The sequence below is a fragment of the Geotrypetes seraphini genome, chromosome 3 (genome assembly GCF_902459505.1).
Source record: "Geotrypetes seraphini chromosome 3, aGeoSer1.1, whole genome shotgun sequence".
Lineage (NCBI taxonomy): Eukaryota > Metazoa > Chordata > Amphibia > Gymnophiona > Dermophiidae > Geotrypetes > Geotrypetes seraphini.
The window spans coordinates 341567050-341594206 of NC_047086.1; the positions used below are offsets into that span (position 1 = coordinate 341567050).

General features: G+C 42.7%; 1 protein-coding gene across 3 annotated transcripts in view; it reads left to right on the top strand.

Annotated features, from left to right (window-relative positions):
- The window catches only part of CLIP4 (CAP-Gly domain containing linker protein family member 4), a 93582-nt gene that overhangs the window by 2703 nt on the left and 63722 nt on the right, over nucleotides 1–27157 (top strand). For all 3 annotated transcript variants that reach the window (XM_033939162.1, XM_033939163.1, XM_033939161.1), the window contains exons 3-5: nucleotides 4732–4871; nucleotides 14774–14867; nucleotides 17892–18053. In XM_033939162.1, the coding sequence (XP_033795053.1) occupies nucleotides 4732–4871; nucleotides 14774–14867; nucleotides 17892–18053 (396 nt within the window). The remainder of the gene's footprint in view (nucleotides 1–4731; nucleotides 4872–14773; nucleotides 14868–17891; nucleotides 18054–27157) is intronic.

The following is a 27157-nucleotide window of genomic DNA, read 5'->3' on the forward strand; positions in this document are numbered from 1 at the left end:
AGCTCAACTTCAATGCTAAAAAATGTAAAGTGATGCACCTGGGTAAAAGAAATCTGTGCAGGACTTACAAGTTAAATGGTGAGACCTTAGCTAGGACCACAGAAGAACGGGATTTAGGAGTAATCATTAGTGATGACATGAAATCTGCCAATCAAGTGGAAAAGGCTTCCTCCAAGGCAAGGCAAATGATGGGTTGCATCCGTAGAGGTTTTAGCAGCAGGATGCCAGAAGTCATAATGCCACTGTACAGATCCATGGTGAGACCTCATTTGGAATATTGTGTTCAATTTTGGAGACCACATTACATTACATTTGTGATTTCTATTCCGCCTGTGCCTTGCGGTTCTAAGCGGATTACAGTTAAAAGAGATCAGGACATTACCGAGAGAATTACATTACAATGATTTAAGTAAATTACATGTTGTGGTATAGAAATACAAGTATAAGATATCTGGATTTATCGATAGAATAGCTTGACAGGGTTCAAGTAGTTACAAGGTTCAGTGGGGAAAACAATATAGGCAACTGAAGAAAGATACCTAACTTTGAAGGAATCAGTTGAGTGGATACCTAAGGGAGATGCTTATTTAGGAGTTTGGATATTTTTGGTAAATGAGGTTCAAGGGGATGACTAGTGTGTTATTTGCTGGGGAGAGTGCATGTGTGATTGGGGAGGGGAATATTAAGTAAGGACGTGTTTTTTGAAAAGAAATGTTTTGATTTCTTTCCGAAACACTTTGATGTCTGTTGTTTTGATCATCAGTTTGGTGATGGTGGGGTCAATTTTCGCTGCCTGAGTTGCTAAAAGGCTGTCGTAAAGTTTCTTAAGTCGGGTACCATTATGAGGGGGGAAGGTGAAAAGATTCTGAGTTCTTCTTGATCTGGGTAGTCGGTAGCGGCAAAGACGGTTGTTCAGGTAATTGGGGGCCATACCATGGGTTACTTTGAAAAGTAAGCAGTAGAGTTTGAATTGAGTTCTTGCTTTTATCGGAAGCCAGTGAGAGTCTACATAGGCGGGTGTGACGTGGTCGAATTTGCTGAGCGAGTAGATGAGTCTGATAGCTGTGTTCTGAACGATCTGTAGTTGTTTTATCATAGTATTTGGGCAAGGTAGGTAGAGGCTGTTGCAGTAATCTAAGGAGCTGAGTATGAGGGATTGTACAATGATCTTGAAGTGTTCTTTGGAAAATAATTTTCTTATTTTTCTTAGGTTTCGCATGGTGAAGAATGCTTTTTTTATGGTTTTGTGTATTTGTGTTTGCATTGTGCAGCCTCTGTCTAGGTGTGTTCCCAGAATTTTGAGAGTATTCTGTATTGGATATTTGATTGTGTTTACATCTAGTTCTGTTAGGGATGGTTTTTGTTCCTTCTCTAGTAGTAGGAATTTGGTTTTCTCCGCATTCAGTTTTAACTTGTGGTTCGTCATCCATTTTTCTACAGTTTCCAATGTTGTTTTCAGGCGTCTGTTGGAGGTGGGGTCTTGAATGTCGAAGGGGAGGAGGATGGTTATATCATCCGCGTAGCTGAAGGATGTAATGTTTAGGGCGTCTAGGGCCGTGCCTAGGGATGCTATGAAGAGGTTGAAAAGTATGGGCGATAGAGGGGATCCTTGTGGAACTCCGCAGGGATTTGACCATGAGTTGGATAGAAGATCATTTGACTTGACTCTGTATGATCTTGTTTTGAGGAATCCTTGGAACCAGTTGAGAACATTACCTGATATTCCTATGGCATCTAGTATCTGGAGTAGTGTGGAATGGTCAACTAAGTCGAATGCTGCTGAAAGATCGAGTTGGATGATTAGTAACTTATTTCCTTTGCTGAGGTGCTGACGGGCTATGTCTAGTAGGGAAACCAGAAGTGTTTCAGTACTGTGATTGGTTCTGAATCCGGATTGAGTAGGGTATAGGATGTGGTGGTCTTCTAGGTAATTGGCGAGATATTGTGCTACTAGATCCTCTATGAGTTTGACGTATAGAGGTATAGAAGCGATTGGTCTATAATTTGTTGGGCTGTCTATTGGGCCTTTGGGGTCTTTTAGTATGGGAGTAATTATGATTTCGCCAAGTTCCGGGGGGAACTGACCTTCCCTTAGGGTGGTTTGCAGCCATAGCGTGAGACCAGCTGTGAATTTAGTGGATGCTGTAGCTAGTAGATAAGGAGGACAATTGTTCAAATCACATGAAGATTTGCTGTATTTTTTGTACAGCCGGTCTAGATCTGACCATTGTGTCGTTGGGAAGTCGGTCCAGATCCTATCTGCTGAAGTGGCTTCGTCTTTTGTGGGTTTTGTTAGTATCTCTTCTAAGATGTTTCGAGAGTTGTTGAATGTGGATCTGATTGTGATGATTTTGTGTTTGAAATGGTCCGCTAGTTGGGAGGCTGGTGGAGTTTGGTTTCCTAGGGTGGCGAGGTGGGGTTTGGTATCAGTGAGATTTCTGACAAGGTTGAAAAGTTTTTTTTGTGTCCGGTTTATCGGTGCCAATGAGTTTGGAGTAGTAGTCTGTTCTTTTTTCCTTCAGTTTGATTTTGTATTGTTTGATTTGGTGTCTCCATTCTGTTTTGGTGTGGTCTTGTTTCTGTTTTTTCCATGTCTTTTCTAATTGTCTGCATTGTCTTTTTAGGTGTAGGAGTTCGGCGTCAAACCATTTGTCTGATGGTCTGCATATTTTATTTTTTGTTTTTAGTGGTGCTAGTTTGTTTAAAGCGGAAAGATGTGCTGAGAAAAGATGTGCTGAGAATTGAGTCAGTTCAGTGGATGGCCACCAGGATGGTGTCGGGGCTCAAGGATCTCCCGTAAGAAGTAAGGCTGAATAAATTGCAGCTGTACTCACTTGAAGAGAGAGAGGGGACATGATTGAGACATTTAAATATATCACAGGCCGTATCGAGGTGGAAGAGGATATCTTCTGTCTTATAGGACCTTCGCCCACCAGAGGGCATCCACTGAAAATCAGGGGAGGGAAATTTCATGGTGACTCCAGAAAGTATTTCTTCACCGAGAGGGTGGTCAATCATTGGAGCGAACTCCCACGACAGGTGATTGAGGCCAACAGCGTGGCAGATTTTAAAAATAAATGGGATATTCATGTGGGATCTCTAATGATGTAAAGGCAGGGGGTGGTGAGCAAAATCAAGGCAAAGGGTCACTAGAGTGGGCAGACTTGATGGGCTTTGGCCCTTTTCTGCCGTCATTTTTCTATGTTTCTATGTTTACATTACTCCTAGTAAACAAATAAATACAGCTTACTAGGAAAGCTATACCACAGGGCTGGATATGGCTCCTGTTCCAGGGAACTGACTTATAGCTATTCAGTTGTTTGGCTTTCCAGTTCACCAACATGTTTGGCTTTTCCAGAAGCATTTGGCTCTTCTAGCTGGGATATCGTTTGCAGTTTTGCAATACATCTGCACCTAACCTAGTCTATTGCGTCTTTGAACACATAGCTCACCTGATCTTAATTTCATAACCTCACTGGGCTTTAACCTCTAGGTCCCATTTGAGCCTTTCTTTTAAGATTAAGCTTCTCTTCTCAGCCTCCTTGTACCCTCTCTTCTCAGCTCCAAAATGGCTTAGCCTAATAGTTTCAAGTACATATCTTCTACGACCATCTAGATTTTCATTTTATTTAAATCTTTGTTTAACTTTAGCCCTGTTATGAGCCAGAAATATTTTTTCTTTTTTTGAAGAGCAGCTTGGATTTCTTCATAGGTGTTTACAAATTGCATTACTGTCACTTTTGTTAGGCGGATGCCTTTTTGCTCTATGTGCGGTACTTTGAATAGATGTTCATAATATAGCTTGCTTCTACATCTTGCATTTACGTTAACACTGCAGTTTCATCGCATAGCTTTCTTTGGCATGTTTTCCAATTCCCTTCTGGAAATTTTGATTGTGATTAGGCCTTAGCTCCTACTTGGTAGAGCTCTAATTCGGTTGCTAATGTGGTGGTTCAACCATAGAGTGTTTCACTGCAGTTTTTTTTTTTTTTTACAGAGTATGCAGCAGATGTTGATATATGGTTGATTCTGTCTACAGACTGTTTTGTGCTTCAGTCTTTTATTTTTTCCCCCCCTGAGGCAGGGTCTTATGTGTCTTTGAATGCCAGTACTAAAGAGATTGCAGACTAGTGTCTTGATCAGGTTCCCTTGGGTAGGAAATTGGCTTGGAGAGCCAATTTAGTGCCTTGGTCAGGATAGTTGATTTGTTATGTATGCTAGTCAGAGAAAGGACCTGGCAGTGTTTCAGCTTACAGCATTAAGGAGGCCATTGTTTCAGCTCTATGAAGGAGGCCATGGTTTCATCTCCATTAAGGAGGCCATTGTTTCATCTCCATTAAGGAGGCCATTGTTTCAGCTCTATGAAGGAGGCCATTGTTTTATCTCCATTAAGGAGGCCATTGTTTTATCTCCATTAAGGATGCCATTGTTTCAGCTCCATTAAGGAGGCCATTGCTCCAGCTTATCATCTTGGTGGCAGGGTGATCCTAGATGCCCTTAAAACTCATCTTACCAGAGAGCAGGCAGCTTTGTGGGCAGACAGCAATTTGGTACTGTGGCAGGTTGGTCCTATTTATTAGGTGATCTTAAATAGACTTTTATTGTATTACCATGGTAAAGAACATTGAATAAGGAACTTATTTATGAAGCAGTATAAGCATGTTCATCTTTTTAATAAATAGCACCTTGGTAAATTATATAAATAACTTAAAATTTTTCTTTCCTTTTCAGAGTTCTCCTTCTTTGACCCCAATGATGCAGCATGCCAGGAAATTCTCGTCAACCCAAACACTTCAGTTTCTGAGCTTTTTGCTATTCTAAGACAGTGGGTTCCACAGGTCCAACAGAATATTGATGTTATTGGAAATGAAGTAAGCGATGAATTTAGATATCCATTGCTTGCTCTTAGACATCTGAGACATTTTCCTGTATTCTTACCTGTTAGATTATAGGCTGCCACATTGGAAATGGCTTTTACTAGTACCACCCCCTCGCAAGCCATTCACTTAAGCAGCAATTGTTAGTTTGGGAGGATGGGGATCATGGCTTCCTCTGAAGCCTAGTATTTGTGTGATGAGTTCAGCCAGTCAGTGTTGCTAATGGGCAGTAATTTAGAATCCTAGCAGGTATAAGACTTGAACATCAAAGTCTCTGGAGATAAAACAGAGGTTTAATGTAGTACATAATATATCTGTAATTTATAACTATTGTGTGGTTGTCTTTATTTGCAAATAAATAAATCTTTGTTGCACAGTAAATATACATTAAGACAGCCTTCACAACATACGTCCCCCGGGCCGCAGGCAGCCCAAAACGGCTCTCACTGTGGCCTGGCTCTTACTCTGCTCTCCTGCTCCTCCCTCCTAGTCTCACCTTTAAAAGCGGCGCTGCCACTTTCGAAGACCAGCAAGCTAATTACAGCAGCCTGCAGAGCGAACCTAGCAGGCTGCTGTGAGTCTCCGCACACGTTCACTCTGCTGCGGTCCCGCCCCTGATGTCAGAGGAGGGGCGGGACTGCAGCAGAGGGAATGTGCTTCGGAAGCCAACGGCAGCCTGCTAGGTTTGCTCTGCAGGTTGCCGTATTAGCTTAGCAAATCTGATGCAAAATCACTCTAGTGTATTCAATAATATTTATTAGATATCATATCAACTTATAATGAAACCAGTGCTCAGAGACATGGAGGCAAAAACAAGGGGCAAACCTCAAGACTATCACCTCACCACCCAATCATTGCTTTTTTAATATATTTCAGTTGATATTCAGAAATCTTCACTCAGCTGTGTACCCACAGATTATCACTTTCTCTTATAAAAATGATTCAAAAGGCAGACTTATCTTAAATCACAGGTTCTGATGTGGTTCGTTTTGATCCTGCGTCAGAGAACCAAAACCTTAGTTCAAAACATTATTTCAAAGGTGGAGATGTCTCTGAAACACAAGAAAATATTTCAAAAACTAAGTTGTAAATTTAAACCCAAAAATCATGGCTATTGCAGAGAGCACTCGCCCAAAAATTGAATTCATTTGAAGCTGTAAACAACTTATACCAGTTTTAATGGCGAAAAGAATGCCGTGAATCCCTTTTTTTAAAAACAGCTGATGAACCAACATCATCATTTAAGGACCAACGTCATCACGTAAGGATGTCAAATACATGCAGCAGTCGTAATGCACGTTATCTTGTTTGACAATTAACAAAAAGGAAAAACTGCTTTCCTAATTTGTGCGCAAGGTGTCGGAGAAGCTACAAAAAATCCTGAAAAAACTAAATGCAGCATAATGGCGTTTCATACAAAAAATGTAACTTAATATGAAAGCTAGATAGTAAAAAGCCATCTTAAAATTCAGCAAAGTACAGTGCAAATGCAGGAAAATGTATGTAACTTGATATGAAACATGGATACTAAAAAGAAGCAACCAGTGTGGTACAAAAATTAGCTTAGCGGCAGACTCGCTGGGTGTGGGAAGTAGCAGAGGTAAGGCCCCGCCCGTTGCGAGGGCCCCAGCGGGTCGCTGGATCTGGAGAGAGAGACAGAAAAGGACCTTGAGGAGGGGCGGGAAAATAGACTTGAAGACAGGAAAAGATAGGACAGATGCTGGACTAGAGGAAGTAGAGAGGGGAAACACCCTGAACCAAGGAGAGAGAGATGCCAGGCCCCGGGGAGGGAGAAGACAAAGAGAGTGAGAGAGACAGAAAGACCTGGATCAAATGTGGGAGGACTCAAAATGTTAGCAGAAGGAAGATAGAGAGAGGGTGAAACCTGAAACAAAGGGGAGGCAGAAGAGAGGGGGGCAGATGTTGGACTTGGGGGTGTATAGAGGGAAAAGAGAGAGAGAGACTGCAGAGAGGTGGAAAGATTCTGGCCGGGGAGGGAGGAAGGAAGGAGAAAGAGAGAAGCAGAGAGAGACCTGGAAGAAAGGAGAACAAATGCTGGAGGGGGGTGGGGGTTGTAAGCAGAAGAAAGACAGGAGGCAGCTGGTAGACTTTGGGAGATGTAACAGAGTGGGAGAGACCCTGAGGAAGAACAGAGAGATGGAAGATCATAACAGAGGAGGGAGACCTGGAACAAAGGTGGTGGTAGGTATAAAGGAGAACTGACACTGGATCTGGGGAGGGTAAGCAGAGGGAAAAGAGATAGAGAACTGGACCCAAAGGGGCTGGGGCTGGATTGTGAAAGAAATGTTGGATGCACAGTCAGAAGGAAATCCAACCAGAAACTAATTAAATCACCAGACAACAAAGGTAGGAAAAATGATTTTATTTTCAATTTAGTGATCAAAATGTGTCAGTTTTGAGAATTTATATCTGCTGTTTGTATATGAAAAATGAAAGGAAAAAATTGCATTACAATTAGTAAAGGGGGCAGGATCTGGGGCACAGCTTGGGTGGGTTTAGGGCAGAGCTTGGGAGGTCTGTGGTTGGGGGTACTTAGCTCGAAGTAGTTGAGAAACACTGCTGTAGGCAATCAGCTGCTGCCAGTGCCTCTCCTCTCCTGCCCTCTTCCCTGCTGGCACCCCCTATTGGCATCTCAGGGCCCGTCTGGAAGGCCTCTGTGCATACGCAGATCTCAAAGTGATGATGTCACACATGCGTGTGATGTTATCACGGCAACGTACATGCATTTCCGGGTGCCTCGAGCCGTGATCACTACCTTTGGCTCTCACTACATTTACTGACTTTGTTTCGGCCCCGGATCATTTTTGAGTTGTACAGGCCTACATTAAGACATGAGAGAGCATAGGATGAAGTTAAGGGGTGATAGGCTCAGGAGCAATCTAAGGAAATACTTTTTTACAGAAAGGACGTTGGATGAGTGGAACTATCTCCCGGAAGAGGTAGTGGAGACAGAGACTGTGTCTGAATTCAAGAAAGCCTGGGTTAGGCACGTGGGATCTCTTAGAGGAAGAGATAATGGTTACTGTGGATGGGCAGACTGGATGGGCCATTTGGCCTTTATCTGCTATCATGCTTCTATGGATAGGGCAAGTCAATGATAGGATGCTGTAAATAGGTGCCTCGTTAGAAAAACATACAGGGACTCATATGTGAATACTAGTCAGTAAATTGAATGAAATAATAAATAGGAGACTGACTATGTAGATACTATGTACCAGTGGGAAGAGAGCAAATGACTCCTAAAAACGCTCAGAGAAGTGAAACTCTGAAGGGGAGGTGGATACCTTCCCTTGGGGCAAGAGTTTACCGTCCAGTCATTGCATTTTACTTTACAGAACTTCACTTTCTAGCCACTGGTAAAATTGTGAACAGTTTACGGTAAATAATTTATAAATTGACAAAAAATTGTTCAAAAAATTATTATACAAAAAGACTCTTACTCATTGGAAACTGTACACTTATCTGTGCAAGCTTTTTAAAGTTTGTGGTTGTACAGGCTCTTAGGGGTCTGTACAACCACAAACTTTAAAAAGCTTGCACAGATAAGTGTACAGTTTCCAATGAGCAAGAGTCTTTTTGTATAATAATTTTTTGAACAATTTTTTGTCAATTTATAAATTATTTAAACTGTTCACAATTTTACCAGTGGCTAGAAAGTGAAGTTCTGTAAAGTAAAATGCAATGACTGGACGGTAAACTCTTGCCCCAAGGGAAGGTATCCACCTCCCCTTCAGAGTTTCACTTCTCTGAGCGTTTTTAGGAGTCATTTGCTCTCTTCCCACTGGTACATAGTATCTACATAGTCAGTCTCCTATTTGTAAATAGGTGCCTGGCAGAAGCCTGTTCTATAAAGGAATGTATGCGGCTGTAATTTATGCACTAGCATTTATACCAGCGTTAGCTTTGATGTAATTGTTGGTGCCTAAAAGTTGGAGATGTGAGTAGCATACAGTATTCTATAAATTTATGCCCCTTTGAGTCCTTCTTAGGCTCTGCCCATGTGTACTACACCTTGCAAACACATCCTTTGTAAGTTAAGCCTATATTTAAATAATTTTGGCATTTTTAGGTGTAAGTGCATATGTAATAAGCGCATAACTGTAAACAGCTATGTTCTAGAATTCCCCTGGAATGGGTTTTCAGATTGGTGAGAGTACCTTGCTGTTTCTGACTCATTGGCTCACTTAGCTATACAAACATCAATTGTCTCTTTTTTTTTTTTTTTTTTTTTTTTTTTTTTTTGCTTAATGCCCATTTTTCCTCCCTCTTTGTGTGACACTACTGAACATTTTAGTGGTGACTCAAGCACTTTGAATACCTTTTATTACTTTTCTAATAGAGAAATTTTTGAGTGAATATTTTGACATTTATATATGTACCGTTGTCATTAGCATTTTGTTTTGTAACTTGCTTACTTAGTAGTAGTACCATATATGCTCGAATATAAACCAAGGTGACCTTTTTCCCCCATAAAAGGAGGAAAAAAGGTTGACTCTAATATAAACCAGGGATTTATATCCAAATGCCCTGCCCTACCAAGCTCTGCATCCATCCCTCCTTCCTCTCTCCCTTCCACCTCTCTCCTGCCCTGCCAGGTTCTGCACCAAGCCCCTCTCTCTCCCTCAGAAGAGCAATTGCTAGCGCAGCTCCTCATAGAAACATAGAAGATGACGGCAGAAAAGGCCTACAGCCCATCAAGTCTGCCTACTATGCTTACCCACCCCCTGTCTATGCCCTAATGACCCAATTTTCTTATCTTGACCCTCGTAGGGATCCCACATGGGAATCCCATTTATTCTTAAGTCTGGCACGCTGTCTACCTCGATCACCTGCACTGGAAGCTTGTTCCAATGATCAACCACTCTCTCTGTGAAGAAATACTTTCTGGTGTCTCCATGAAATTTTCCGCCCCTGAGTTTGAGTGGGTGCCCTCTTGTGGCCGAGGGTCCCTTGAGAAAGAAAATATCATCTTCCACTTTGACACATCCCGTGAGGTACTTAAATGTTTCAATCAAGTCTCCCCTCTCCCTACGTTCCTCGAGAGTGTAGAGCTGCAATTTGTTCAGTCTCTCTTCATACGAGAGACCCTTGAGCCCCGAGATCATCCTGGTGGCCGTCCGCTGAACCGATTCAATTCTGCACACATCTTTACTGTAATGTGGCCTCCAGAATTGCACACAGTACTCCAGATGAGGTTTCACCATGGCCCTGTACAACAGCATTATGACTTCAGGCTTTCGGCTGACGAAACTTTTATTGATACAACCCAATATCTGCCTTGCCTTAGATGAAGCCTTCTCCACTTGATTGGCAGTTTTCATGTCTGCACTGATGATTACTCCTAAATCTCGTTCTGATGAAGTCCTAGTTAAAGTTTCTCCGTTCAAGAAGTACGTCCTGCATGGATTTCCGCTTCCGAGGTGCATGACCTTACATTTCTTAGCATTGAAGCCTAGCTGCCAGGTTGAGGACCAACTTTCCAATGTAAGCAGGTCCTGCGCCATATAATTCTGTAAACTGCATTCACTTACTATATTACATAGTTTGGCGTCATCGGCGAATAGTGTTATTTTACCTTGAAGCCCTTGAGTCTGATCCCCTATGAATATGTTGAAAAGGAGTGGACCCAGGACCGAGCCCTGCGGCACTCCACTGGTCACCTCCGATGTTTTAGAGAGGGCACCATTAACCACCACCCTCTGAAGTCTGCCACTCAGCCAATCATTGACTCATGCAGTTAGTGTCTCTCCTAACCCCATCGATTCCATCTTGCTTAGCAGCCTGCGGTGTGGGACACTGTCAAAAGCTTTACTGAAGTCCAGGTACACGACGTCCAAAGACTCTCCCAAGTCCAACTTTCTGTTACCCAGTCAAAGAAGCTGATGAGATTGGATTGGCAGGACCTACCCTTGGTGAATCCATGCTGACTGGGATCCCGAAGATTCCCTTTATTCAAGATCGTGTCCAATTTGCTTTTAATTAGTGTTTCCATGAGTTTGCACACTATTGATGTGAGACTCACCAGTCTATAATTCGCAGCGTCTGCCCTGCAACCCTTTTTATGCAGAGGAACGACATTAGCTAATTTCCAGTCCAGGGGAACTTTCCCCTTACTTAGGGAGAGATTGAATAGCTCAGCCAATGGTTTCGCCAGGACATCGCTCAATTCTCTGAGCACTCTTGGGTGCAAATTGTCTGGTCCCATGGCTTTGTTCACCTTGAGTCTTGCCAGTTCACTGTAAACTTCACCTGGTGTGAACTCAAAATTCTGAAACGGGTCTTCTGTGCTTTGTGTTGCCTTCAACTGCGGACCGTGTCCCGGTGCCTCACAGGTGAAGACTGAGCAGAAGTATTCATTCAGTAGTTCGGCTTTATCGGAATCTGCTTCCACGTAACTTCCGTCCGGTCTTCTAAGGCGTACTATCCCGCCTGTGTTCCTTTTTCTGTCACTAATATACCTGAAGAAGGATTTGTCCCCCTTTTTAATGTTTTTTGCCAGAATTTCTTCCACTCGAAGTTTTGCCTCCCTAACTGCCTGGTCCTATATTCTACCTTTGCCTCTCTTTTCTCCGTGCGCTTGTAGGAGAGAAACGCTTTTTTCTTCTCCTTAATGAGGTGCGAGATCTCCGCGGTGAGCCATTGGGGTTTATTGTTTCTTTGTCGTTTATTTACTGATTTTATGAAGCGCCTAGTTGCTTCATGTATGGTTGATTTCAGTGTTACAAATAAAGTGAATTAAATCATATATTACTTAATTAAATAAAGTACAATAAAATTTGAATTAGAGTGCTCAGTGTGATATCTTATTCAAAACCAGCAGGTTTGTAGAATAAAGATGTATTGTAACTACATCATTGCACTCACCTGCCTACCAACCCTTCAAAGCTTATTGAATCTGGACTATTCAAGCTAACTTATGTAAGTGAAAGAGTGTGAAAAAGTACTTAGCTGGATCCAGATGATGATGATTATCAAATGAAAGGTATAGAGTCCACTATCATTCAGCACGTCTTCTCAAGATGAAAATAGAAGTATGCATACTTTTTAATTATTGCAGGTGCTGGCAATCGTGCAATGAACTACTCCATATTACTGTAGCTGGTTTTGAAGCAGTAACAATAAAAAAGTGAGTCCCCAAAACGAAAAAAAACTGCTAGAACTTAACAAGAATCACCGTGTAACCAGAACTCCTCAATGAGAAAGGATAACCATATCAGCAATGTCATTAAGTCATCTTTCTTTAGGCTTCGACAAATCCGTTCTGTTTCTCAATTCCTTAACAATAATTCTCTTAATATTCTTATCCACTCTCTCATTATCTCAAAGATTGATTACTGTAATGCACTTTTTAAAGGCATAGCTCAAAAAGAAATCAAACGTTTACAGATCATACAAAATACTTCGATTAAGCTCATCTTTAAAGCCAAAAAATTCGATCATGTTACTCCTCTCCTTAAGGAAGCCCATTGGCTTCCTGTTGCCCACAGAATCATATATAAACTTAGTTTGCTCACTTTCAAATCTCTTTCTTTTAAAACTCCGGCTTTTATTTATAAATTATTAATCCCTTACACAACAAATAGAACACTAAGATCTACAGAACAACAATTATTAACAATCCCATCTCTTAAAATCATAAATACAAGACGCCAATTTATTTTTTCTGTTACTGCACCCCAAACCTGGAATTCTTTACCCTACCACTTGAGACAAGAAATCAATTTAGAAAAATTTAAAAGTAACCTAAAAACTTTTTTATTTAATGATGCCTTCATAAATCAACAATAATTTTATTATAAAATAATTCCAAGACTCTGACTTACCCCTCCCTCATGTACCTTCCCTAAATGTTTTCCCCATCTGTACATTATATTGTAATTTCTAGCCCTTCTCTTTCCTATGTGTGTCTAGTATTGTTAAATTTGTCATCAGTTTAGTCAACATTCTTTAATGTATTAATTTTTTATATTGTAATTTTATTATATACATCGCTTTGAATTTAGATAAAGCGATTAATCAAACCTAAATAAACTTGAAACTTGATAAAATGTCCAACATTTCCTCAACACCGATCGTGTTTCACCAAGAATTGCGTCATCAGGAGGAAAAAAATGAAAACTAAAAATAGACAAATAAAAACATAAAATAATGCAGTTATGAAAAGGCTAACCTATACAAAAAATGTCGTATAAACTCAAAGTGTAAATTACCTTCAGATCTCCTAATGGAGGGAACACGCCGCTAGAGAATCTCAACATAGAGAGCTGAATCAACGTACGACGTATATAAGAACGTCAAATAATCACGTGATATATAACGTCATAATGACATATTATTGCTTATAACGGGAAACAGATAATTAACAATTATCTAATGGTCCATTCTATTTCTTTGTTAAGACCATTAGGAATTACTGTTTTCCAAGTATAGATTAAACGTTGTTCATGATATAAAAGAGTATGAGAGATATCACCCTGTCTGTTGAATTTAAATTGCCTGATTACACAGAACTTGAGATCATTTAAAGAATGGCCAGCTGAATACCAGTGATCAGTTAAAGGGGCTTCTGATTTGTTAGTGCGAATACTGCTCAGATGTTCCGCTATTCTTCTACATCATCGGTCTCCGCTTGGTCCTGCAGCATCCGATGGATGAAATCTCCCATGCATGCGAAGTCTGTGCCCCGGAAATTGAGTACCTTTGTTTTTGTGTTTGATTTAAGGAAGCCTTTCCTAAGGTTGAATCATACTATGTTATGGTCGCTGGAGCCTAGCGTATCTCCTACAGAGACCTCTGAGACGCTTTCCCCGTTGGTGAGTACCAGGTCGAGGATCGCCTGGGCCCTAGTGGGCTCCGTTACCATTTGTTTGAGACGTGCTCCCTTTATGGAGGTTAAGAGCCTCCTGCAACCGCTGGTTGTCGCTGAAAATGAGTTCCAGTCTGCATCAGGCATATTGAAGTCCCCTAGCAGTACAGCTTCTCCTCGTAGAGTGATATTCTCTATGTCTTCAATTAATTCTGCGTCCATGTCTTCCAGTTGTCTTGGGGATCTGTATACCACACCTAGATACAGGCATTTTTCTCTGCCTCTTGCCTGCCTCTTTCTCTGCCTCTTGCCTGCAAAAAAATTAAAAGGCAACCACTGCTTTTCCTGCCTGAACCAGCAGGCAGGGAGAGCAGAGGCTGTGTTTTTGTTTTTTTTTTTTAAATGGGTACAGCTATTGTGCATGCACAACATTCACACAACAGTTGCGCCTATGGAAAAAAAGCCCCCCCCCCCCCCCCGCCACACCCCTGATATCAGGGTACTTTTTTTTTTTTTGGAAGATCTGCAAGAGAGATGTCTACTTCCTCCTGTCGTAGGGTTGGGCCCCTCCCCCTGATAGCAAGCTCTCCCCCCCCCACACACATGAATCCCTGGGAGGGGCCTAAGGCCCTGGCACCTAAGACCCCTTCCAGAGCCTCTTCAAAATGGGAGGCCTACCCCTTCTTGGTATTTTTAAAAAAATCTCTTTATATTCGAGTATACATATACAGTACTTTACCTGTAGCAGGTGTTCTCAAAGAGCAGCCCTCCGTTTCCCCATGGAGTTGTTTAAGACTGAGGTGATCCTGCATGACAGTGGAAGAAGGGAAATGGTGCATATGTGCAATAAGTCTTCTCAAAAGCTTCTCAGTCCACCTAGAAGGAGTGTTTCTGTCCCTTTGATGGCATAACCCTTGTTCTGAAAGAACTTGTGCCTTGATGTCCATTGAGAACATGTGCTATAGGTAAATAACTTGATTTAGCCCCAAACTTTCCGTGTAAAATATTTCTTTGTTAAAAGTAACATTTTTTGTTTCCAGTCCACAATATGCTCTTAATTTTACTGCAGATTCTAAAGAGAGAGTGCAATGTGAATGACAGGGATGGACTGACTGACATGACACTTTTGCATTACACATGCAAATCTGGAGCCCAAGGCATTGGTAAGTAGAAACTTTATCTATTTTTAATAGCTATGTTATCTGGGGGTTCATGGGTTTAACTAATTTGGATAGTTAGATGAAATCAGTGTGTCTTCCTGGTATCTGAGTCTAACATTCTTTAGTTGTGAATATAAATGATTTAAGTATGTGTCTATATGCATAGAAATTGGGATTGAGCAACATTTTTGGTCCTTAGGTTTGAAAATATGTATCTAAAGGGATTGAATTTAAAAATTTCTTTACATTGTGCCTGTTCCTTTTTACCCTTTTATAAGTATATAATGAAGACTAGCAGGATACAATAATCCTCATGTATGCATTATGTGGTTCTATTGGGTCCTGCATTTGAACTTACTTCCAGAACTGTGTACAAATGCTTTGTTAGCTGAATAGTCTGTTCTGTCAGGCAGGACCATGTTATTCTTATGTTCTTAGCAAAGCTGATCAGATGTGTGTTTTGTTGCAATCTAAGCACATTTTTCATATTAAAATGGAAGAAAACTTTGTAAGCTTCTGTAGCTGTCATGCAATACTCTTACTGGAAGAATCCCTTGTGTGTGCTAAAAGTAGCATGCTGTGTAATAAGGGACTTGCCATGTAAGTGATCTGGAATGATACTAGCATGAGTATCATAAAATTAGCAGGAATATCATGTAAATAAGGCTTGCTAAGATTTCTGTTCCTTTTTTTGTTGTCAAAACTTATCTGTTACATTTACGCTGGAGTCCGTACATATGGTGATCAATGCATTTCCATGAACTGGATTTGCAGAAGTGAAAATACAGTACCTACACATTTGAAAACCTCCCACATAAAGGTGGAGCCCAGTGCCCTTGCCCAGTTTCTCTTCTTAAAGTGAACTGTGCAATGGTGTTTCTGCTCTGCTTAGTTGTTTTGTTTTTTTCCCATTTTCTCGGTTTTATGTTTGTTTTGCTGAGGCTGCAGTGCCCTGAGACCCCTTTCTTGGGGATTCTCTGCCTGAGAAAGGATGCAGGTTCTGCTGAGCCAGAATGTAGTTCCACAGAGCAAGCCTTCAACAGTAACTATTATCTCTTCCTCTCTCTGAGATCCCACGTGCCTATCCCATGCTTTCTTGAAATTAGACACAGTGTCTGTCTCCACCACCTCTACCGGGAGACTGTTCCACCCAACTACCACCCTTTTTTGTAAAAAAGTATTTCCTTAGATTACTCCTGAACCTATCATCTCTTAACTTCATCCTAAGCCCTTTTGTTCCAGAGCTTCCATTCACATGAAAGAGACTCGACTCATGCACATTTACATCATGTAAGTATTTAAATGTCTCTATCATATCTCCCCTCTCCTGCTTTTCCTCCAAAGTATACAGATTGAGATCTTTAAGTCTATCCCCATACGCCTTAAGACGAAGACCATGCACCATTTTAGTAGCCTTCCTCTGGCCATACTCCATCCTTCTTATATTGTTTTGAAGGTGCAGCCTCCAGAATTATACACTCCACTTCACAGTGCACAGTCATGAGTGCTCTAACGCTCATACCTCCTTTTCTCTGGCATATCTGGACATTACTGCCCTGGTTACAGAGCGGTGGGAGACCCCGGAGGGGTCCTTGAGGATTGCCAATGTCAAGGCTTTATCCCATAGCAACTAAATTCCAGCAGCTTTTCGATCAGCTGAAGGTGGACGGCGTTGGTCCAGGTCACAAAATACACTGGTGGGTCTTATGCTGAAAGATGCTCAAGATCGCAAGGTGAACATGATTCTGAAAAGGCAATTTGAAGCTCTAGTTCTGGGGATCAAGGTTCCTCAACTTCTTTGTTAGAATATTGTGGCATGAACTAATGGAGATGGTGCATTCCTCTGCCAATTCTCTAATAGTTAATTGCTGATTAGCACACACAAGAACCCTCACTTGATCAACATGATCATCATCATCAGTTGATGTTGATGGTCTTCTAGTTTGCGAATCGTCTTCCACTGATTCACAACCACTTTTGAAGCATGAATACCATTCAAAACACCTTTCACGACACATGACATATTCCCCATAAGCCACTTTCAACATTTCATAAGTTTCTGTAGCGGTCTTACCCAATTTAAAATAGAACTTCATGCTGTAGCATTGCTGATTGAGTTCGCACATGATGAAAAATAGCCGATCACGAAAACACACTTTCACAAAAACTGCTGTAGCTTGGAGTCGAAAATAGATATCAGCAAACAGAAAAAAGGAGGTTACTCGTGAGGTTTCAAGCTACTCAATGCCTCCTTGTGCGTCTCAAAAGAACTTATTCTGTTGGCGTGCAATTCAAACTGTTCTTGAACTCTCATACCTCTACTGCAACCAGTTTCAACCTCAACCATGTTAATGCCTATTGGACAGCTCCAATGACTATGAATTCAGCTCTCAGCCCTAATGCTCATTAGTCTGTAACTGATTACAGTAATCCAGCTTGCCTACAACATAACTTTCAGTTCCATTTCAGCAGTGCCCAATATCGAATCAAATTGTAAAAAGTTGGCTGCTCTTTGTGTCTTACTATGTTGTAATCTTTGTTCAGTCTGTATAATAGTATATTGTAAACCTGATATGACTTTCAATTGTATGTTTCCCCTGCTCAAACAAGTATTCTCTTACTTGTAAATCGCTTTGAACCTATGTAGATATAGTGTGATCCATAAATAAAAGATTAGATTAGAAGAATTTCTTTCTCTCAGCTAAGTTGGAAAAAAAGGGGATATCAGGTCTGAGTTTCTGCTTCTTAGCAGGACATATGGATAGCTACTAACTCCATAAATGTTAGTGCCGGTTGCATGCAGTTTTGTATAATTTTGTATAATGTTATACTGCTTTTGTGCAAACTGAAGGGGCAGGAGCAAGCCTACTAGGAAAGAGGTGGAGTTGAAAGATGAGCGATATCATTCTGCAAGCAACTTGTGGGTTCAGATGCATAACCCTAACGTTCAAGACTACTAGACACATCTTCAAGAAAGAAGATTATTGAAAGAAGAACCTAATCTTTCTTTCTGCTTTCTTTTAATAGGTAATGTTGAGACTTCTTCCAAATTTGCCTCCAAACTTATTGAACTTGGTGCTGATATTGGTTTGCGTAGTCGCTGGACTAACATGAATGCATTACATTATGCTGCCTACTTTGATGTTCCAGAGCTTATTGGAGTTCTTTTGAAGGCGTCAAAGCCTAAAGGTATTTATGAAGTTAAAAGCTTTGAATTTTATGGGTATTCAACTGTTAACATCTGTTGGGCTGATTTAAAATATACCACATGGATGTCATGCAGGATTATTAATAAAGAGTTTTTGCTGCAACACATGAATGTGTTCATTGCTATCTACTACGCCACTGGGTTACTCATTACCATATACTAGATTTATAGGTATTTATCTGTTCCTGTGATCTTGGAGGACAATTTATGGCTATTTACATGATAAATAATAATTTCCTTTTCATCCTATTGACTAGTCCGATCTAAAGGTTACATGCCCATACCAGCAAATAGAGGCAGAGAAACTGAACTGTTTAGTGACTTCACTGATATAAGGAGTGGTGCAGCTTGAGACTTGTAAGTATTTCTCTGCTACAGCAGATGGTGCAGCATTTGTTCTTCATATAACTCTGATTCTCCGGGTGCAGTCCACATCATGCACCCTAGAGGCCAAGTCCTGTGGCCCATGTTTTTAATTCTTGGTTTTAAGTTCATCAACTTTTTATTGGTTGAGTCCTAAGGTTTTTTCCTTTTTTTCTCCTTGACCCTGAGCCTTAGCTTACAGGTCCTTGTTCAGTGAGTCATTTGGCAGTAGTCTCATTAAGTAGCTGTCGGGTGAGATGAGTACATTTTGGGGTTTCCCCCATCTTCCACCTTCTGGGTGCAACAGGAGCAGAGAAAAGAAAAGGTGGCCGTATAGCTTTAAAGCAGCTGGGAGACCGTTAGGGTAATAAATATTTACCAAAAAAATGTAGGCAATAAGAAATCTGAGAGGCCTGTGGTGCTTTGGGGATACAAGAACATAAGAATAGCCATATTGGGTCATAACAATGATGCATCTTGCTCAATATCCTGTTTCTATAGTGGCCAGTCCAGGTCACAGGTACCTGGCAGAAACTCAGATAGTAGCAACATTCCATGCTACCGATTTCATGGCAAGTAGTGGCTTCCCCCATGTCGGTCTCAATAGCAGACTGTGGACGTATCCTCCAGAAACTTTTCCAATCCTTTCTTAAACCCAGCTGAGCTAACAACTGTAACCACATCCTCTAACAATGAGTTCCAGAGCTTAACTATTCGCTGAGTGAAAACATATTTCCTCCTATTCGTCTTAAAGGTATTTTTCTCCTGGCAGAATGCTGTAGAAAAAAAATATCCAAATTCTTTATCGTCCCTCCAGACCGGCTCAGAACAGATGAGTTTACTTTCCTCTGCCAGGAGGTGGAAACAGACACATTGACTTTTGGCAGTAGTACAAGTGGGCTGTGCAGTCCCATCTACAAATCAGTCTGTTCTCAGTCTCCAGCAGGTGGAGGTGGTAAGCCTGTACAGTCTTTCCTTTGGTTAGTTAGGGCCTATTGGATCTGATTAGTGACCTTTCTCTTCCTTTTTGCTCTCCGGACAGAGCTTAGGGGACCCTCTTGGGGTTCCTGCCGACCTCGGGTGTGCCACACTCAAAAAGGTCAAGTCCCTCCCCCCATTTTCCCTACTTCCGCACATTTTATTTCTTTAGAGGATCCTTAATTGTATGCTTGGTCATATTTCAGACACAGACTACAGTTTAGAGTGCCAGTGCGGTCTGCTCTCTTGATCTTTACAGCTGTGGGCTGTGAGATTGCAAAAAAAACAAAAAAAGAAGGGCCTGAGGCGGCTGCTAATGTCCGGCGATTTTGTGCGTAGATCTCCTGCTTTGGGTGCCGGTGTGCAGAGTTCCCTTTTGCACGTGCACCACTCGTCAGCAGGGGGCAGTGGTCAGGGAGATGCGGCAGCTTTGACTGCCAAGGATGATAGGGATTCCCTTTCTGCTTTAGCAGCAGCGGCTTGTGGTTCGGATCTAGTCAGGCCTCGTTGCCGCTTATTATCATAGGAGACAGTTTTATAGCAGGCCTTCCTTCGATTTTGGCGGGAAGCTCCGCCATTTTGCCCGTGTCCTCAGGCAACCTTCCTTCTGTTTTAGATAGACAGGGAACAGGTCTTAACTGTTACTTCTGCAACTACAGTGAATTCTACAGTGGTGCCATTGTTTTTTTTTGCCCTGATTTTGTTTTAGCCATGTACAAGGCTTATTTACAGGTGGTTGGAGGTCCTGCATCTGTCTCGGGGGTCTTTGCCTTCTACAGCTGCCCCCCCCCCCCCCCCGTTCAGTCTCCTGTGACAGCTACTTCTGTCCTGCCTCCTCAGCCATCATCCAAGCAGCTGCGGGCATCTTTGGACGAGGACCTTTTAATGGCTGATTCGGTTTTGCCAGATGAGGACTTGCATCTTGGGGTGCACCTCCAAGATACTCTGGGGTGGGGGTAGGGGCAAATGATTTAGATGGAGGATTTTTGGAGATGCCGGTTGTCGAGGATGTGTCGGTTGTGTATATTTTTCACTGGGAAGAACTGCAGGAGCTTATTCTCCAAGTGTCTTCAGTTTTGCATTTTGAGGAAGAAGCAAAGGAGCCCCCTCAAGTGGTGAACCCTCTGTTTTGGGGGATCCAGTCAGCATCTCGCTTTTTTCCTATGGTGTCTTAGCTAATTAGGGCCTTAGGCTCCTCCTTCTGTATCCCAGAGGTTAGGGCTCTTTCGCTTGACTGAGGGGAATATAATTGAGGTCTACAAAATCCTGAGTAGTGTAGAACACAGTTCTTCAACCGCCGGTCCGCAGGAAATTTTTGCCGGTCTGTGCAGGGCCGGCAAGATTGACTCACTTCAACTTCCTGCCGGTCCGCGCAGGGCCGGCAAGATCAACATCTGAAGCGTGCGCTGGGCCAGAGAGATCTTGGGGAGCCTCCGACAGTGGCTTTCTCCCCTCTCTGCAGCTCTCCTTTACTTCCCAGCGCAGCGATTCACGAAGACAGCCTCGGGGCTTTTGCTGAGTCGCGGCTGCCTCTGATGATGCCTCAGAGGCGGCGCGACCCAACAAAGGACCCAAGGCTGCCTTTGTGAATCGCTGTGCTGGGAAGTAAGAAGAGCTGCTGGGAGGGGAGAAAACCACTATCAGAGTCTTGGAAGCTGCTGGGCAGGGAAAAAAAGGGACAGCTGCTACTGGAGAGGGAGAAGGAGAGATGCTGCTGGGAGGGGAGTAGGGAAATTAATCTGGGAAGCTGCTGGGCAAGGAAAAAAAGGGACAGCTGCTACTGGAGAGGGAGAAGGAGAGATGCTGCTGGGAGGAGAGAAGGGAAATGAATCTGGGAAGCTGCTGGGCAAGGGAAAAAAAGGGACAGCTGCTACTGGATAGGGAGAGGGAGAGATGCTTCTGGGAGGGGAGGAGGGAAAGGAATCTGGGAAGCTGCTGGGCAAGGAAAAAAAGGGATAGCTGCTACTGGAGTGGGAGAAGGAGAGATACTTCTGGCAGGGGAGGGAAGAGAATTACTGCTGGACAGGAGGAGGAGGGAAGGGAGAATGAAAAAAAGGAAGGAAACAGCTGGCAGAGAGATTAGAGGAGGGGAAGGGGAGACATAGGCATGATAAAGTAGAGAGATTGATGATAGGAAGGGGTCAGCAGAAAAATAAGCAGAGGGACAACGATGATAGATCTGGTATAGGAGAGATAAAAATGAAGAGAGCAGTGAAGCTGGAATGAATCATGTAAAAAGGAGAGAGGGGGCACAAGCTGGATGGAAAGGAGAGGGGCATAGAAAGAAGACAGATACCATATGGAAGGGGGAGAGGACAGACAGTGGATGGAAGGGGCAGATGCTGGATTGAAGAGACAGAGAGGGCAGACGCTGGAAGGAAGAGAGTGAAAAGAAGATTGAAAGCAGAAACTAGAGACGACAAAAGGTAGAAAAAAATAATTTCATTTCTATTTTGTGATTAGAATATATCAGATTTGAAATATATATCCTGCTAGAGCTGGTGTTAGACATAACTGGGGACTGCAAAACCCAGGCAGTGCTTCTTTAGCTTCCAGCTGGCTTAGGGTGCTCTCTGACCAGGGGGCAGTTGCCCTAGTTGCACTCCCCTAAAACTATTCCTGTCATGTGTGACTGCAGTATTCTGTTAGCATGATATTTCTATGTAACATTCTGTAATAATTCGGCTTGTTCAGTTTTCTTGATAGTAGAGGGGATATATGTGAAGGGGAGGGGAGACAGGGGTTTTGTTGATCCTGCTCTGAATTATTTGTATTTATAAAATGACAATTGTACAGAATATTGTTTCTTTTTATACTTTAATAAAATACATTCAATATAAAATCATAACTGAGGCTTGTGTGGATGGAATCAGATGATTTATGGGGACCGACTCGCGGAGATGAGGTGGAAACGGGGTTTTTAAATTTTAGTCCTAGTAGTTTGCCGGTCCACAAAATAATTCTTTTTTTTCTGCCGGTCCACGGGTGTAAAAAGGTTGAAGAACACTGGTGTATAACACTGTTCTTCAACCGCCGGTCTGTGGACCAGTGTCAGCCCGCAGAAAATTCCTGCCGGTCCGTGCAGGGCCGGCGAGATTGACGCCATTAAATTTCCTGTTCCTCCCAGCCTCAGGCGATCAAGACAGACTGCAGACATCGGGCATTCCCTCTGAGTCTCACCTATGCGGAAACAGGAAGTTGAATCAAAATAGGCGGGACTCAGAGAGGGAATGCCCGACATCGGCAGCCTGTCTTGATCGCTGCCCCTGCCGAGTCGCCGAAGAAGGCCACGGGGAAGGTGAAGGTAGAAGGGAGATGGTCAGCGTGCGGGGGGAGGGGGGCGGGGTTCAGCGTGTGGATTGGGGCCATCAGCAGCGTCTGTGCTGAGAGTCTGCCCACGTGCAGGATGCGGCGGGTAGGGGCCTCCGGCTCGTCTTGGGCGGCAGGGCCTGCGGTGCAACATTGTTTTTGCCGGCTTTGGGGGGGTGCGAATGTGCAGGGCACGCAGGAGCAAGATCATGGGGAGCCTTCGACAGTGGCTGTCTCCCCTCCCAGCAGCTCTCGTACTTACCAGGACAGTTATTTACTTTGGCACCTTCCCCTTTCCTCAGAGGCGGCAACGGACCCAAGGCTGCCTAAGGAAATCACTGCTGCAGGCAAGTACTGAGAGCTGCTGGAAGGAGAGGAAGCCACTGTTGGAGGCTGGGATGCTGCTGGATAAAGGGAGAGCTGCTACTGGACCAGGAGGGCAGTAGAAGGAGAGATGCTACTGGGTGGGGAGGAGGTAAAGGGATGGGAAGAGAGTTTATGTTGGATAGGGGGGAGGAGGGAAGGGAGAAGGAAAAAAGGAAGAAAACAGCTGGCAGGGAGATTATAGGAGGGGAAGGGGGTCAGGGTGAAATGGAGAGATCAAATGAGGGTAAGGGGAGAGAAAGAGGAAAAAGTAGAGAGAGATTGATGCTGGAAAGGGGGTCAGCAGAGAAATGAGAGAGGGATAAAGATGCTAGATCTGGTGTAGGAGAGATAAAAATGAAGAAAGCAGTGAAGCTGGAATGAATGATATAAAAAGGAGAGAGAAGGCACAGGCTGGATGGAGAGGGGCATAGAAAGAAGTCAGATACATATGGAAGGGGGAGAGAGCAGACAGTGGATGGAACGGACAGTTGCTGGATTGAAGAGACAGGGCAGACGCTGGAAAGAAAAGAGTGAAAAGAAGATGAAAGCAGAGACCACAAAAGGTAGAAAAAAACAATTTTATTTCTATTTTGTCATTAGAATATATCAGATTTGAAATATATATATCCTGCTAGAGACATAACTGGGGACTGCAAAGCCCAGGCAGTACTTCTTTAGCTTCCAGCTGGCTTAGGGCTTTCTCTGACAGGGGGCATTCCCCTAACACTATTCCTGTCATGTGTGACTGCAGTATTCTGTTAGCATGATATTTCTGTGTAGCATTCTGTAATAATTTGGCTTGTTCAGTTTTCTTGATAGTAGAGGGGATATATGTGAAGGGGAGGGGAGACAGGGGTTTTGTTGGTCCTTGCTCTGTATATTTATATCTATAAAATGGCAATTGTACAGAATATTGTTTCTTTTTATACTTTAATAAAATACGTTCAATATAAAATCATAACTGAGGCTTGTGCGGATAGGATCAGATGGTTTGTGGGGACCGAGCTTGTGTAGACGGGGCGGAAATGTGTTTTTTTTATTTCGGTCTTAATAGTTTGCCGGTCCACAAAATAATTCTTTTATTTCTGCCGGTCCACGGCAGAAAAAGGTTGAAAGACACTGGTGTAGAACATGTAAAAATGAATTGATTTTTTTTACTCTTTCAAAAAGTACAAAGATCAAAACCCTAACCTCTTTAGCTATTCCTCATACGATAGGAGTTCCATCCTCTTTATTGTTTTGGTCGCTCTTTTGAGCCGCCTTTTTTTTTTTTTTTTTTTTTTTTTTTAATTTGGCTATATTTTTTTTGAGATATAATGACCAGAATTAAACAATACTCAAGCTGAGATCACATCATGTAGCAATACAGAGGCATTATAGCATTCTTGGTCTTATTTACCATCCTTTTCCTAATAATTCTAGCATCCTGTTTGCTTTTTTTTTTTTTTTGTCCATCCACTGCACATTGAGTGGAAGGTTTCATTATATTGTCTACAGTGACACCTAGGTCTTATTCTTGGGTGCTGCCCCCTAAGGTGGACTAATTGATTTGGATGATTATTTCTAATATGCATTAATTTGTATTTGTCCATATTAAATTTCATCTGCCATTTGGATACCCAGTCTTTGAATTTCCTAAGGTCTTCCTGTAATTTTTCAGTCCTCATATATTTTAACAATTTTGAATAGTTTAGTGTCATCTGCATATTTAATCATCTCACTTATTCCAATTTCCAGATCATTTATAAATATATTAAATAGCACTGGTCCTAGTACAGATCCTTGCAGCACTCCACTGTTCACCCTCCTCCACTGAGAAAAATGGTCATTTCCAGTGCAATAGAGATGGTATGCGGAACCATAGGGTTATCAATCTGTTGTCACAAACATACTGCAGATAATATCAATCACAACTTTTCAACTCCTCCTCCACAGTATCTGCTGCTCCCTTCAGTTCTTCTTTCTGCAGGTGAGGATGAAGATGTCTCTTTGATCTGCTCCGTTTATTTCTTTATTATTTTGCAGTCTCTCTTTCAGTTTTTTGGCTTGTTCACGGATTTTTTGCATGACATAAAGGAACTGCTTTACCTGTAGAGCCAGCTGAAGATTTGTGGAGCTCAGGGTTCTGGTCCCTCAACACTTGCTTGAGTGAAGGCTGTTGGGCATCAGTAGCAGTCCTTTGAGGCGCTCACGGTGCCGGGTGCAGCTTTGCTGCTCCCTTTTTTCCGTGTCGTGTGTCACAGCCCAGGGGAGTAGAAGATAAGTTTGACAAGGTCCAACTGGCAGCCCGAAGATCTCAGTGTGAAGCTGAAGCAGGTTGCAACACCATTTCCCCAGCACATGAGTACATGCTGTGACAGTCTATGGGGGAAATCGGGGATGGGGTAGAGTAGGGTGTCTTGAAAACTATGTTTTGACTTGCTGCAGTTTTGACTTGACTTGCAGTCTGTTTTGACTTTCGGCCCCCCTTCTCTATTAAGGGGGCAGGGTCTGGGGCAGAGCTTGGGCAGAATCTGAAGCTGAACTTTTGAGCACCCCAATCATTTTGAAAAGTTGACTCCTAAGCCTCCCCCAAACCCCCTCTGTACCATTGTCCCTGAAAGTGTTCCAGGCCATTGTGAGATGACGGGGTCATTCAACATTCAATTTCATGGCGACTGCAAAGAACAAAAAAGCAACTAAGTCCTTCAGCTGAAGATGTGAGCCTGAAAGTGCGGGGCTAGATGCCCTAGTTCTCAACCATGGTAGAGACCGGGCTATTGTACATGTTTTCCCCCCCCTACCTCATGATAGGCTGGGTGATCTGCCGAATATCAAATCACCCAGGAATGGTAGTTCTTATAGCACCAGATTGGCCCAGACATCTGTGGTACATGGATCTCATATGCCTAAAGAAGGAGCAAAGTCTCAGACTCCAGATGCATCTAGATTTGCTCTAGCAGGGTCTGATTGCCCTAGAAGATCTGAGATGCTTTGATCTTACTGCATGGCTCTGGAGAGCACAGCGCTAATCTAAAAAGGATATTCAGAATTAGTCATTGCTACTCTCCTTATAGCCAAAAGCCAAAGACTGTACTGGCATTCCTCTGAGGGCCTGGACAAAGGATTGGCAGTGGCATCCCTAAGGTTGAAGTAGCAGGGCTCTCTTGCTTCTGGGGCTGAGAGAAAAGAACTTCACTAGTGGTCCATCCAGACATAGTCATGTTCTTGAAGCGTGCCATGAGACTAAAGTCGCCGATTCAAGATCCATTTCAATCTTGGAATCTTAATATAGTCTTAGAAGGATTCAGCAGGGTTCTGTATGAGCCTTTACAGGAAGCCTCCCTCATGGATCTGTTGGTCAAAGCAGTCTTCTTGGTGGCCATTACATCTGCCAGGAGAATTTCAGAATTGCAGGCACTGTTGTGCATAGTGCCGTTCCTCAGGATCACGGAAGTGGTTCCCTCCTCACCGGAGGTCATTTCAGCGTTTCATATCAACCAAGAAGTTAGGTTGCCAGCATTTCATCCCACAGGGTCCAAGAAGGCCTTAAATGATTTGGACATCAAGAGGGTCCTATTGAGTTACATGGAGATTTCATCTCTCAGATCATCTTTTCATGTTAACCAATCAGATGAGATGAGGCAGACTTGTTTACAAGGCCACCATCTTTAGATGGTTTCATAGGATGATATCATCCACATACATCCATATGCGGTAAACTGTTGCCTATCTCGTTGAAAGCGCATTCGATAAGAGGAGTGGTCTCCACTTGGGCGAAAGCATGGGCACTTCCACCCAAGGAGATTTGTAGATCAGAAACCTGCTCCTCCATATCTTCAGCAAATTCTACAGTGGACATAGCAGCACAGGAGGATGCCACATTTGAGTCCTCAGTATTACGAGCAGGCTCATCTATCCCACCCTAGAGTTTGGGGACTGCTTAGGTACATCCTTATGGTACAGCATACCATCCCTATTGCACTGGGAAGAGATTAGGGATGGTATGCTGAACCTGAAGGATGCAGAAGATGAAAAAGTGAGACAAACTAGAAACAGCCACAACAATCACAATCCTCGCTTGTTTGGG